Genomic DNA, 15785 nt, shown 5'->3' with positions numbered 1-15785 from the left:
CCCCTGTAGCTTCAATTAACTCAACCACTACTCAAGCAAGTAAAACCCTTTGGCTTCACTCAAAAGTGCTCAAAAACATTTCTCACCCCATTTTGGTCTTACTATTAACTTGATATAGACTTTAGTCCAGCACACTATGACTACATTTTTTTTTTTTGAACAAATAAATGTATTGCACATGTTAACATTTGCATTTTAGGCATTGGGCTGGTGTTATTACACTGAATTTGTACTGAATGAATCAGTGGAATAAGCTTCACTTCTTAGATGAGCAACCAATGGTAATGAGGGCCTTATGCCATTATAATATTCCTGTGAAAGATCATATTATATAGAGAACTGTGGGAGAAAGAAATAAAATAAAGGCTTATGGAGGGAGGGCTTAGGGGTTTTAGAGAAGAGCTAATACCTTGCAGGGGGAGGAGGTGGTGTGGCACTTCTTAAAAAGATTAAGAAAAGGAGTAGGAAGGACAACTCACTACTGTGAGCATTCCTAACTCAAACTAAGCACCATTATACCAATATCAATGAGCCTGCAAAGAAAAATGTACTGAAATTTAGAATGTCATAGTATCCCTTCAGGGAAATATCTGTTTTTCTGTTTGGGATATTCATGAAAAAAGTAAATGAATATGGGACTCCACAACAGCACTGATGTGCATTTGAGGGAGGGAAAAGGTTCATCTGCCTTCCATCCTTTACTCAGAACTGTAACATGAGCAACTTCAGATAATCCCTTGCTGATAAATATGTATAGGGCCTATTAACTATGCCTTGGCTTCAGTCAAAGCATCTGGCAGCCTCACCAACACACTGCCCTGTGGGCTACATCTGCTCCTCCAGTCGCTCAGTCTGTTGGGCTGGCATGCTAAACATGGCACACTAGACTGGAGCACTCCTACTGCTTTCACTACTCAACCCTCTGCCATCACCCAGAGTCTGAAGGTAGAGCTTTCAGTAATCCCTTCTGGTTGATTCTGTCTATTATGTGGCCTGATGATAGTAAGCTTCAGAAACAAAATCTACACCCTGACGAACAGTATAATAATTTTGTTTTCTAGCTACCCCAGTTGCAGTGTAAACAAGAGGTTGCATTTGAAGTCTCTGAGAAGAGAGATGAAAGTTGTTCCAAATAAAGCTTTTCTGTGCATTTCCCCAATCCCCTAAACAAACCTGGTAAGCTCAGAATAACATTAAAATTATACAGCCCTCTAGCCATGATAATTGTGGCCGCTTTTGATTAATATTTTGTATGCATAAGTGTTGGCATGCACAGCAGAAAGAACTATCTAATGGACTCATTACAGAGATATTTTGGTTCCTGTCCTCTTGCCATATTGTGCAAGACTAATGAACTGAACCCCCAAAAAGTTGGTGTTGTCCCTTAAACTCAGCAGACCACAGCAAAATAAACCAAATACAGATTTACTCTTAATTAATGGTTATTTAAACCTATTTCTTTAACTTGGCCTGAGTCTCTACTTGTCATATCAAGCACAAGTAGTTTAAAATTAGCTCTGGTTCTTGCTTTTCCTCAGTTTTCCTCTGTGTGATTGTTGGAGGGTATTTCAGCCAGTCAGTCATGCGTGCCTGTGCCGTCTGTAATCATGATTTAGAGCTCCCCTTGTGAGTGAACTCACCATCGGGTTACGTGCAAGTCCAGGCCAGATAAATCCAAAGAGCTCAGTAGCGTGGAAACACTACAGCCAACATTGGCTCCATTTGTCGTCTTTTCTGGTCATCGCTGTTATGCAATGGATTTTAATAGCATTGGGAGAATGATTCATATTTTGAAGCTGGAGCTGATCAAAGTGATATGCTTTTTTTTTTTTTTTTTTTTTTTTTTATCAAGGCCTGTAATTAATATAGAATTTCTGACAGTGAAATAGTTGTACAGGAACATAACGTGTTTTCCCCACAGAATGGATCCATGATCTGGAGGTTGCATGTCATCCAGTAATTAGCTGAAAAACAATGCAAAAACACATGCACAAAAAAACAAAAAACAAAACAAAACAAAAAAATAAAAAATAAAAAAACTTCTTTTGAAAAGTGGTGTTGGTTGGTGGCCGGTGTTGGTGTTCTCATAAACTGTCGTTAAAGTTGTCTTTGCAGCGGTTTAATAATAGCCCCTCTATTCTGAGCAGTTAGAGTAGCACACATCCAGAAACGTGTCCTTGCTTTTATTGGAGTCATTGCTCTTGTTCTGAGCGGGTATCAATGGAGCGCACATTTACCTTGACAAGTCATTGTTCCCAGTGGAGGAGGGGGGCAAGGGTAATTGTGTTCAGTATGGATATCTTTTGTCATTTTGTTTTCTGTCTCTGCCATCACAGATTTTATTGCACAAATCACTTGTTGCATCACGTTTGCCAGTCATTTTAAAAATGCAAAAATAAGTAATGTGCAAATGGCATAAGGGTGACCTTATCACATGTTTTAGCACAGTACTGTATTACAGCACCTCAGTGAAGGGAGACTAATTTCAATGAACAAAAAAAAAAAAAAAAAAAAAAAAAGACTTAGAATGAAATGAAACATTTATTGGTCATGAAGAGATATTAAGGAAAGGCTCCTGCGAATATCTGATGCCAGTAGACTAGGGATAATGGACGCTTCCCATGAGAGTGACACTTAGGATTTCCACCTTTGTAACCATCTAGAGCCTTTACATTGTTGGTGGTGGGGAGATGGAGCTGAAATGACAATGTGCCCACACCCAAAGTCAAAAATTATCCATAATCAAATTATAGCATCACTGGCTGTTCTACTCAGGCAGTCCAGATTTTGCAGTAAATCTAGTAGGAGGTGAATGTGACATCAGAATGCTTGACATTTCTCACATGCTAGTTAAAATAACATATCTAACGCAATGTTAGCAAGTTTCAGGCAATGGGTATTCAGAAAGCTGGATATACATAGGCGGTGTAAGTGTCATTGTGTCAAATAGACATGTTTTCAAAAGCAACTGCACTGAGAAGTAGCCACAACAGGAGCAAACATGTAGACCCACATACACACACACATGCACAAACACACAGGGGCTTACACGCGCCTATCATAACTGTTTACCAAGTTAATTAAACCTCATATGCATTTATAAACATAAATACATAGAGACTTGTGAGTGCATAACCACATCCAGACATGCACATATAGTATACACATGCAGCTATAAGTGCCCACATATGCTATGCACACACTCAAACATCAAACTAACATCTATTGATATTGTGATACTGATACTGATTGATTTAAGAAAGATACAAAAAAAGAGAGACAGAGAAAGAGAGAAAACATATATAAAGAGAGTGTGCCCGTGTGTGTTTCGGTGCCATGTATACAGCATGTGCAGCATGATGTCGTAAATTTTGGGATGCTGGCAAGATGCAGGACAAAACTGAGGAATACAGTGAAGAACTACAGCATTTGAACATTTGTGCACACATGAGGCTCACACAAGTGCATATGCATGAACTCAGATGCTTGATCTCGCTCAGAAAAACGGACGCACGAAGTCAGCAGACGAGGAGAGAGAGAGAGATAATGGAGAAAGCTGTGATGTGCGAGGTAGTGACAGCTCGGCCTGGTTTTGGACTGCTTTGGTTTCACAGGGAGAAATCTCTCTCCTTTCCCTCTTTGTGTTGCCACAGATGTAATCTCTCTAGCAGTCATGACAGAAATACATTTCAGTCTCCACTGACAGTTCAAACGAGGGAAAGGAGTTTTTCAGGGCGTTTGGGCAGATCGACTCAAATGAGGGTGAAAGTTGAGATGTGATGATGTGGCAAATCATGTGGAGATGAGCAGGGATGCTCTGTCTTGTGTAGGAATCAAAAACTTGTAGACATGTATCTCTGTAACATCACAAAAACGATGTGTCTTTAATCTACAACAGATTCTGTGGTGTATTTTTATGTATATCGTGCCCTATCGCGGCTCTTTACTGCTGAGTGACCCAATTTTCTCCAGGGAGTTCTTGTTGTTATTGTATCTTCTTGTGAGCTTTGAGGACCAAAACCACAAATAGGATGACAAAAATATTGTTGCTCAACACTGCAGAATATCTCTCAGGAATGGCCCAAAATGTTACTTATTCCCACCGAGTGCTACATGTCAGCATCAGTAGAGGCTGTTTTTCATTTTTATTTATTTATTTATTTATTTATTTAATGCTATGTCCCGTGTCAGTCCAAGCAGTACATTATCACACATTTAAACAATGCATAAACAGCTGTAAACAAAACATATGCAGCAGAGGTATGTATGCATAAGAAAACGCTTCCAGAAAACATAGTGTCAAAATATGTTAAATATTCACTTTGATGTTGCCTAATTTCAGCTTTGACGTCTATAACCGCTGCAGCCTTGTTAATGTCAGGTTTGCTCAGTGGGAAATCAAATGCGAGGACCTGAACCACAACGTCATAGTCATATAGGTTTCCTTTCTTCTTTTATATGTTGCCATAGAGAAATTAGGAAAATATGAATATAGATGAAAAAAGGAATACCTTACAGAGCATGATAAAAAAAAAAAAAAAAAAAAAAAAAAAGGGAACTGCTGAATTCTTGATTCATGGACAGTTGTTGGAAGCATTTGCAGCCTCTTCAGTGGTTGTTGACTCTATTGATTGAAGATGACAGAAATCCTCTGTGGTTTTGACATAAAGTTCAAATGAGGGGGGAAAAGTTTTAAAATGAAAGGGAGAAATATGACAGTCAAATGGAACTGGAGAGGAGAGTTATCTAAGCCTGTGTTGTCTCAAAATTGTTCAGGTCTCCAAATTGGGTCACAGTAATATTTCTAGTGAGTTCCCATATGAGAAAGACACAGGCACAATACTACTTTAATGGCTTTTGGAGTCCAGGGAGAGATTACGTTTTTCTTGGGATATAATATTGTAAGACCAATTGATTTAAACTATGAACTACCAAACTACTTGAACCACTTTCCAAAGAATTTGGGAACAAACTAATTGATCACACTTAGTGAAACAAAGCACAATGTGAACAAATATTGGACTATGCACAATGTTTTAGTTTTAATCAATATTTAGGAGTTCTGTGAAGCTCAGTGAGAAGCACATAGCACTAATACTGCCATGGTTAAAGGCACGGGAGACACTAAGGGTAAAAGTGTCCACCAAATGCTACATATCACATCATAGTCATATCATTTGGCACTTACTTCACACTGGTGATATAGATTTCATTTTGAGGATGACATCACAGCACTTGGTGTACCATTTTAATATCTATATCCATTAAAAATCAGCTACAGGCTCCCTAAATCTCTCTAATCTGCCTGATCAGCCTCAATTAAGTTGGCCAGTTGGCAAACAAAGAGAGCGGAAAAAATATCTTTCATCAAAGTTTACTTTGATGAAAAAAAAAAAATAGCTGAAAGCACGTGACTGTGGATAGAGAGCTCAAGCGAAAAAAATCACAGAGTTGTGCTTGTCAAGCAAGATTATTATTAAAAACCTAATTTTAATATGCACTTGTTACATCTGATGAAATCAAACTCAGTATCAGGCTTTCAATCATCATCGTCATGATACACTGTTAAATTCAAGTGTTTTTCGATGTCAGTCACGTTAAGCTGTTTAAATATTTGAAACCATATTATATAATTGAGGAGTTTCACTGTGAAATCAGATCAGATATTTGACAGTGTGAAAACTACCAATATAAAATGGCTGCTGGCATCAAAGTAATGCCATGTTTCATTAGTTGCTTCATTTTTCTTTGTTCACCTCCTCTCAGTCTGCTGGTTTTTGAGATTTCTGTTTCTGATCATTATTAGTAGCAGTAGTATCGTAGTACAGGTTTAGTATCTTTTTTATTTTAGCAAAACAGCATATTGACCATGAATTAACAGAAAGTGTTACCTAGAAATGAATTACACAAGATTAACTGGGATACAGTGGTTTGATTAGAAATATAACATTTAATGATCAGCCGCAAAGCACCTCTGACTAAAATACAGCATTCGATTGTACCTGGAAGTTAGAAAACAGAAACTCAGAAATGCCATCGTTCATGTTGGAATTCCCAGTCAGAAACTTTGACATGATTGATGCAGCCCCAGTTTGCCGCAGGACATTATATCAGCATGGCGGTGCACTCAGCAGAATTATTTTTCCATCAGTTTATGCTTTATAAAACCTAATTTTAGGTGATACACAGTTTGTGTGTGATGAAAATGTGCTTTAGCTACTCTACAGAAGCATTTGTCATCACATCAGAAAAAACGTTTCTAGTTAACATATCTTGTATATATGACGTTGGGTTTCTCTACTTTAGCCCCCAGAGGTACTTAAAGTTAACAAAAGGTTAGAGTTAGGTTAGATTTAGATATAAAAAACACTTTGCACTTGGTTAAGATTAGGTGAACGTTACGTTTACGCATAGAAACCACTTGCTTATGGTAGCGAAATATAACATAACATTTGCAAAAAATGAACACCTATGTCGCTTTGGCTGAAAGTTGGTTATCTGCCTCCTTGCACAGAGCTCAGAGTAAGTGATTCAAACGTGCTGATACATTACAAATGAACATAATCCACAGCAAAATATGTTCCCCTCAAAATGTAATTGAGAGTGTGGTTTAGTTGAGAAGATTTTTTTTTTTTTTTTAAAGAAAATAATATCATCTCATTGCCTGCAGTCAACTTGTGTTGTTGCTATCTGCCAGTTCTGCTGTTAGACTACAAAAATAAGTACAAAAGTAAAAGTAACTCTAGCTCACCCAAAACCCTTTCAAAAAGCATGTACTCTCAGTGAAGTTTGATGATGATGATGGTTTGAAATAGAGGTTTAACACTTCTAAATATAAGCCAGTCCTAAATAGTGATACTGTATGACTCAGAGGATGGCAAGTGCAAACACAGTCACAACATATGACCTCAAGTGGGTTTCCCAAAAGGAGGCACGGATGGAGACTCTGAATGACATTTTAGTTTTTTTCAGATCAACAGAATATTAGGGATTTATTGGGGGTGAAAGGAGAGTGTGGCAGCAAAACACAGCGCCCTTTGTAAAAAGGTAAGGTCAAAGCATGTGGAAGCTTTGATTGGCAAGGACCGTAGTCGCTTAAGCTCCGGCTTTTATGAGGCTGAAAGGATGTTGTGCTCGAACAGGACTCTATGTTTAAAAAAACAAAGGAGAGGGAGAGGGAGAGAGAAACTATGTAGGTGTGTGTGTGTGTGTGTGTGTGTGTGTGTGTGTGTGTGTGGTATGTTTACTGCAGAGACCCTGGCAGCTCACAGTTGCCAGTTGGCTGTTGTTTGTTTGGTTGTGGAGAATGTTTGGCAGGTCAGGCGTGGACCAGTCAGTCGTCCAGTGCAGCACAGAGCTTGAACATGTTAGATTGGGTATCCCTGTTCTCCTGGATATTTAAGTGGCATTATTGAACATTTGACCTTTTGGAACCTCATCAAGGGACACATGAGGCAACTACAAACAAGGCTTCTCTTAAAAGCATTTTTAATTTTGTTTATATGTTTTTGTTATTCTTTAAAGCACTTTACCTCACTGTATGGAATGTGCTATATAAATAAAGCCTTACAAATATACATAATGTATATTTGTATAAGGCAAAACAAGGGATATTTATTTGTATAGTACATTGCAACAGCAAGCAAGCACTGTGCTTAACATAAAATATAAAAGCAACATAAGGCAATAAAGACATTTATATATAATTAATTAGATATAAATACAAAAAAAATAAGACAAAACAGAATAAGACAAATACAAAAACAGGAGAGTAAAAGTTCAGATGCAGTCTAAGGTATTAATCAGAAGCTGCAAATTTAATTTAATAAAAGGGAGAACAGAGGCAGAACAGTCCTCAGTCTTCATAGTAGGGGTGCTTTGATCGTAACTGACAAATCAGATTATAAATGTTCAGAGTCGGTTATCTGTGATCAACCACTCCCCATTTCAACTGCTCAATCACACACACACACACACACACACACACACACACACACACACACACACACACACACACACACACACACACACACACACACACAGTTTCATTTGCCGGATCAGGAAAGAAATCAAACATATGCCATAAAAAAGTGTGACAGCAGCAAAAGAATGTCAGTTTTATTTTTATTTATTTATTTTTTCTATCTGGTACCATTCACACTGATGTATGTCATGAGCTACCAGAGGCAGCAGGTAAGTGAGCACCTCAGTCATCAATATTACACTATACAACTGGATAAAATCATTCATATATTCACATGGACTGGCAGCCATAAGAGCAAACTGTACATTATTGGAACAGAGTAAACTGACATACTTGATGTACATACTCCACCCTACCCACCTCTGATTTGCTAGTAATTATTGAATTGTTGCCTTTGGTTAAGGTTAAGGTTAGGGTTAGGTGAGGGTTAAATTTAGCCAATCAGAGGCAGAGTTGCACACTCATACGCCGTATGTCAGTTTAGTCTCTCCTGTGCTATATTGGATAATTACTATTAATGTTTGCATGTCGGTGCAAAAGTCTTGGTAAAGAGTATAATTTCAGTTGGCAGATGGACTGCTCATTGGCTAATCCCACTGTTAAAAATTGTGTGTGTCATAATTGGCCCCAGGAAACCTGACTGATGCATGGGTTTGAAGACAAAGCAGTTATACAAAGCAGAATTTCCCCTCTAGACTTTAGAAGAAAATATTACTTTTTATAAAGATGTGCCTCAGACATTTACAGTCTGAGCAGGAACAACTCTATGAGGCAAAAGGACATGATTTCATTCACATGAATATTAAACATAAGAGCAGTTTCAGATCAATTATAGAGAAGCTCGTTCTCGGGTGTGAGTGACAGCTGAGAGTCATCTTGACATGTTTCAAAGAATTTTACAAAATAAAAAATGAATGTGGAAGAATATGATGATAAATAGATGCAGAGGGAAGTGAGAAGAAAATTATAATTGCTATGGGGAGCAAAGTTCAGCCTGTCCTCCTCAGTGTATAGCACATCTTCTGCTATCAATAAAATTGTTTCCACACACACAAACACACACAAACATGCTCTGTCCCACTCTATGTTCTCTATCTCTCTCACAAATATAATCACACAACACCAGTATTAGAGAGCTGATTCTTTTTTTTTTTTTTTTTCTTAATTGCATTTGTGCCCAAATTGAACAGAAGGTGGCAACTGAACGGCTTTAGCATTAAATCAAGAATAATCCAAAGTAAGCTGTTATTTTCAAATCGAGCCACTGAGGCAGAAAATTTAACCAAAAGGCATGTTTATCTGTCTCTGGAAAAACACATTACATTGGCAAAAATGTAATGCCAATTAATTATCAATTAATAATCTGTTGCACATATTTTATTGACTAAATAAATAACCCTCTCCCACCAACTTACCTACCCAATTGGTTCTGTCTGTCTGTCAGTGAAAAAACAGGAAAATAACAGTCAAACTCATTTCTCAGGTCACTGGAGCAAGTTCGCTCTGTGTGAGGTTTAATTTATTCATTATTGGGCTTTTATTTAGTCCCGCTGTGCTCTGCAGTCAATAGAGCACACTACTCAAAACAGTGTTACCCCCCTAATTCAGCTCCCACTGTTCTTCTTTTATATGGCAACGTTTTCCTAATTCAAATTCTGCTATAAACTATACTCTGCTGTTTTGCAGAAGTAAATGCAACAAAAAAGGGCCCAAATGTATATGTTTATATGTTAATCTATATCTTTCAAACTCACAGTCCCAGTCCTCTTGTACTCCTGCAAAACTCAATAGGTCAAGCCCTAATCACTGCACACACACAGGAGAACCTGATTACACACTCTCTATTAGTAATGCATGAAGCAGGCTACGTGTCACAGCATTTGTCACGGCTCCGGCACGTGGACAGATGTCAGCTCTGGACGTCAGAGAGAGAGAGAGAGAGAGAGAGACACACAGGGGGAGAGAGAGAGCACGGAGAGAATAATATAAAGGTAGAGAGAAGAGAGAGAGTAAAAAAGAGAGCGTAGAGGTAAATTACTTTTCTCTTCCACTACCTGCTATAGTTTTACTCACTCCTCCCTACACCGTCCCTCTCCTAAGTTGCCACATTGCTCTTCTTTTTGCCATACCATTCAATGCTGTATCTTTATCTTATGTCTCTCTCCTCTATATCCTGCCTTTCCATTTGTCTAAAGTATTCAGTTCATAACAATTTATATAATACATGCATGTATGTGTGCATGACCCCCAGCCCACACACACACACGCACACACACCCTGTGGCCTGCCAGAGAGACAGGGCTGGTTTACATGATGATTGAGTGGTCTAAATACCGTACCTGCAGTACTGGATGAAGAGCAGAGATGCTTAATACAATTTGCATAAATATTACATTAGCTATACAAAATGGTTGTGAAGCTCCATAACCACTGAAAGGCTGCCAACTGCCAGGATTTTGTGTTCATGTTCAGTATCTTTAAATTTAAATAAGCAATTTTCTGGCAAAAATTTAAATATAGTCAATGTTTCCCACAGAACCTGATTCTTGCCTGGGAGGAAAAGCCTCTGAAATTGTATCTGACCAAATGGTATTAAATCTTTTTTCTGTTGAAAACCCAAAATAAGGAGTTATTTTAGAAATATCTCACCTACCTGTCTATTCAGTGGTAAAGGAAATCTATGAGATATACCTTCCTCGGAAGAATGATTATACAGAAACATAATTAAACTTAAAATTAAGTGATTTAATAAAATATGGTAAGAAAATAGATTGCAGGTTTTACATAACTTTTTATGTAGCTGTGGCCAGGGAGGAATGTCTGTCATCATCTATCATTAGAGCATGCAGTGCATTGGGGTCATCTGGCAAAACAGAGATGTACAATTGTGTGTCATCAGCATAAAATAGTGATTGACATGGTGATAATTAATAATGTTTCCCAGTGGGAAACATTTCAATATAAATATTGAAAAGAAAATGTAGCCCAAAATTATTCTTGGAGGAATACCATAATCAATACCATGAGTCGGAGACTTTATCAGTACCAGTAAGAAAAGAATCTAATTCTTTGCATTTAAGAGTTGAATTACTATGAAGACTGAGAGCAGCTGAGAGATTTAGAAGACAGTCAGTTGTGACAGCAAACACTTTGGGATTATTTCGGTTTTCTGACATAATCTTTGAGAAATTATTATAAATTCTAACTTATATATATTATTAGTCTGTGAGTTGTGGATTGTTTGCCTTTTTATAATTTCTGCCGGAACAACTGTATCTATGGAGACTCTTAATTTATAATTAAAATCGTCAGCAAGGTCACTAACTAAGCCATTGGTTCATTGTTAATATAGAACTTCACAACAATGGTCTCTGGACAGATATTTGATGTGGAAACAGTGGTATTAAAAAAGATTATCAGAAATGGATGGTGGCAATGGACAAAATGTTGACATCAGTACCCCAAGAGATGAATAAACCCAGTGTATTTGCGGAACAAGATCATATAACCTACACAAAGTACAGGCTGCTGTGCTTTGATAACCATAGATAAGTATTCAAATGTTAGAAAATTACCAAAAGAACATTGTGTGCAGGTAAAACTACTGGAGAAAATAGTGCCATTTCAGTCCCCTCTGTTCTTCTGCCTACTGGAGGATGAAAAGGTAAAGTTAGCAGGAGAAGACTAACAAAGTAGCTGAAGCAGTCAAAGTAAGCCAGACCTCAGTTTAAAAATAAAAAGTTAAGACCATGTTCAGTGATAAAATCATTAGTGGAAAACTTGCCAGACAGGGATCTAATATTCAAAAGAGTTAATTTTATTGGCTCGGTTCTGAGCTTCACTGAGATTAACTCTGTCAGACCAGTTTTCACTTGGCTGTGTGCAGTTCTGCCGTAATGAAGGATCGGTACGACATTCAAGTGAGAGACTGAGCTGTTGTGAAGCATATCCCAGTATTTCATTGTGTTTTTGTGACAGATCATTATAACAGGAATGGACAATATGTCACTATTGACAGGCACTGAAGTGTGGCAGGAACAGGCGATTGGATTGACGTTATGAAATGACAGAACTGATTCCTATATAATGAGGATGTCAGTCTTTTGACGCTTTACAGGACTTCAGTGCAAGTTCTATATGGAGGCTAATCATTCTCTCTTGATATGAAGTCCATCCACAGTGTCTGCCAGACTCCAGGTCAGTGTTAATTAGAATTAGAATTTTTCAGCTTTTCGGATTGATGACGATCGATATCATTGGATCCAACATGTGTGACCACTGAGGACTCAGAGGGATTATCCTGCAGCAGTTCAGGGAACACGGGGTTAATGTGGAGTGCCTGAACCCTGGGATGGCAAAAGGTTTGTAAGTTAGTTAGTCCCTCTGAGGTACAGTATGACCACAGCCACTGAAAGCTCCACTATTGCATTGAAGAACTGGATTTCTTTACATCAAGATTATAAGCGTTTTAACATGAACATATGAGTTGATGCTTTTTATAGACAATCTGTTTCTATCTTAGGAGGCTGAACTGCCATCCTGTCAGCTTTAATTTCACAGTAACCTCAGCCACATGAAGTGAGCTGGTAAACTACATTATTTTAAGTACAGCACCGCCACCTTGACTGTAATCTGATTGCTGTAATGTCTGCAGCTCATAAACATCAACAACCCTATCCACCTGCCCACCGAAACTTCAAGCAAACAGTGGAGAAAACGAGGGACGAGCCCTATCAAATTGAACTTGTCACCAGTGTGTTCTGCACTGCTGGTCCCAGGCCAGACGGCCATGAGTTGTTGTTTACTGCTATAAAACTTCCATAAAGAAGGACCTTGAGGAGAGGTGCATCATCAAAAGCAATGTAATTAATCAATAGACAAACTTATTAAAACCTGATTTTAATAGTGGCATGCATGAAGGAACAATGGGAGAGCAACAATGCCATTAGAGACTCTCATTTAGTCACTGGTCATTAGTTGTCTATCTGTTCGTGTGAATCACTGTTTGAGTGTGTGTGTGTGTGTGTGTGTGTGTGTGTGTGTGTGTGTGTGTGTGTGTGTGTGTGTGTGTGTGTTGTGTATGTATTGGAGTGTTACCTTCTAATTTGTGCAGTCACAGTAGCCATTGTGGGCTCGGTCATTACCATGGGTCATTATTGCCAGTTATAGCCCTGTGACCTCTATGGAAATCATATGGCTCCAATTACCTTGGGGGACCAATACTCGCACACACACACATACACACACACACACACACAGAGAGGGGGTGGGGGGGGAGTGAGAGAGAGGGAGAGAGAGAGAGAGAGAGAGAGAGAGAGAGAGAGAGAGAGAGAGAGACATGCATAGGTGCTTAATCACTGATCACCATACAGACAACATCCCCACAAGCTCAAATGTGATGTGCAGCTATTGTATCACAAAATCACTATTCTCTCTGTCTCTTTCACTCACTCTCTTCCTTACACACCCACATATGTGCACACACGAATGCACACACACACGCACACGCACACACACACACACACACACACACACACACACACACACACACACACACTTCTATGAATAGGGGAGTGACAAGAGGGGAGAGACGTTGCTTATTAGACATCATTAGTCTGATGAAGTAGCCTATTCTGACAAGAGCCCTTTCACCACAGCACCAAGTTGCACCTATTTTTTATTTATTAATTTTTAAGGAAATTATGCTTTAGAGTTGAAATAGAGAATATTTTGCAGTGCAGGGTCAGACCCACGCTGAATACATTGTGGAATTAATTTTATTTTGTAACCAGGAGTGGTTCTATTAATTTACTTGGCTGCCTGTTCTTCCAGCCGTTCTCACATCCAGTCTGCAATCCATTACTCAGTCCTGCCATCCATTCAGTCTCAGGAGGTGCAGGTGGCAAAGCAAATACGCTCACTTGTAAGGTGCCTTCACATTCCCACATCCACATCCACTTCCTCACCTCACTGGAGGGTAGATATTGTTAACTTTCCATTACAGAATGTGAAAATTTAATGAATGAGTATATTGTTATTTTATCTCCAAAATGTCAGCTTTTCAGAAGCTAAGCAAAGCAGATTTGCAGCTTGACCACAGTGCATATATGAGTTCTTCCAATGGGAAAGTTAAGGGTTTTTGTAAAGCCCAAAGGTGGATGCTTTTTTAGTTGGTTGAACATGAAAATCATTAAAATTGGAGTTACAAGGTTTTCACATGATGACATCAATGATCTGTGAACATTGTTGCCATGTTTCTGGATGAAGATTTTTGTATTCGTATCTTTGGAAATGAAGATTGTCATCTATATCAAACACACTACAAAACATCAAATTTGACAAGTAGTTTCAGGCTGGTATTCAGCTTCAGAATTTTGTTTTGTGAAAAAAAAAAAAAAAAAAAACTGCCAGTGGAGTGAGATAATCCCACTTGTTTCCAATGCAGTTTCACTTGCTTGAGGAATTTTTCTGAGAATAAGTAGAAATATGTTTCAAGAAAATGGCACTTGATTCAAGAAAATACTGTCGATCAGCCTTGGAAACAAGTGAGGTTGTCTCATTTTAAGCAGTGAAGTCGGCTACATATCAGGAGCTCACAGACTGTATAATTGACCATTTTCTTCATTTGATAAAACTAACCAAGAAAAATCTACCCTTCCTACTTTTCCCCTGTGTTGCCCACATGCAGACCCTATGGCGAGCTGACCAACTGCACCTACCTGGTGGCGCTGAAGATGGATTGCTTCTGGCCCAACAGGCTGGTGGACGAGTTCTTCATCCGAGTCCACAAGCACTACTTCCATGACTGCTCCATGTCTGGCCGGCTCCTCAGGGACCCCCCGAACCGCATCCTGGGGCCCTTCATTGTGGTCCCCATCCTGGTCACCCTCCTCATGACTGCACTGGTGGTGTGGAGGAGCAAACGCAGTGAGGGGATTGTGTAGTGTAGGTTTTTTTGGGGGGTGGGATGAGGGAGGGTTGATGTATGGGCACTGGGAGAAAATGGAGGGATTGAGAATAAGGTGATTATGCAGGTAAGGAGGAGAGGAATGAGAAGTGAAAGAGGGGAGAAAGGCAGGCACGAGACTACAGAGGAAGAGAATGTAGGGAAACAAGGAGATTGTCTCATGTAAGTGAAGCGATGGTGTGAGGATGAGGAGGAGAGGAAGGAGGGAAGAGTTAAAGTTAAGGGTGGGTGAATTCCATTTGCATGAAAAGAGGTACAGTAATGGTACTTTTTGTCCCTATGGTTGTCCCTGAGGTTCACCTTAAGTAAGTTGTCCTGAGTGTTATGGATAGGGTCTGGGGTTCCACTGCTGATTGGGGGGCCAGAATAACCACATATGATCTCCAAGAGGAGCTTGAGGGGATACATGTAAACCTCGCTCTAGATCTGTGATGATCAGAAGACATCTACACCTCACGGCCTACTGTTGAAGTCCTACCCGACGGCATCTAATGATAACACAACTTGAAACAAGCCTTGAAGGCATGTCTTTGATTGACAGGGCAAAGAGGAGTTGAATTGCTCACCTGAACGTGATTTGGACCAGGATCGTGACCGGTGGAGACAAATGTACATGAGAAATCCTTTCGAAGGACCTTAACATTTGGCTGTGGCAGTAATGCTACTCTATAGTACAAGGATTTCACTACTATTCCTGATTACCATGAATGTAATTGCTGAGCACATATTCTGCTACAGGACACGGATGCCCAGGATACTATGGACGGCAATTCTGTGCTTTGGTTGGTATACACATGGGACAGGACAGTGACCATTATTGTGAGTTACAATATG

The 15785-nt window shown here is 39.1% G+C and overlaps 1 protein-coding gene across 1 annotated transcript in view; it reads left to right on the top strand.

Moving 5' to 3' along the window:
• The window catches only part of ramp1 (receptor activity modifying protein 1), a 58167-nt gene extending 43239 nt beyond the window's left edge, over positions 1 to 14928 (top strand). Inside the window, exon 3 of the mRNA XM_030080419.1 lies at positions 14673 to 14928. Coding sequence (XP_029936279.1) covers positions 14673 to 14928 — 256 coding nt within the window. The remainder of the gene's footprint in view (positions 1 to 14672) is intronic.
• The last annotated feature ends 857 nt before the right edge of the window (positions 14929 to 15785 follow it).

This window comes from Myripristis murdjan, chromosome 21, assembly GCF_902150065.1.
Source record: "Myripristis murdjan chromosome 21, fMyrMur1.1, whole genome shotgun sequence".
NCBI classification, from domain to species: Eukaryota; Metazoa; Chordata; class Actinopteri; order Holocentriformes; family Holocentridae; genus Myripristis; species Myripristis murdjan.
The sequence above is the reverse complement of the archived record's forward strand: the minus strand, read 5'-3'. Positions and strand labels throughout refer to the sequence as shown.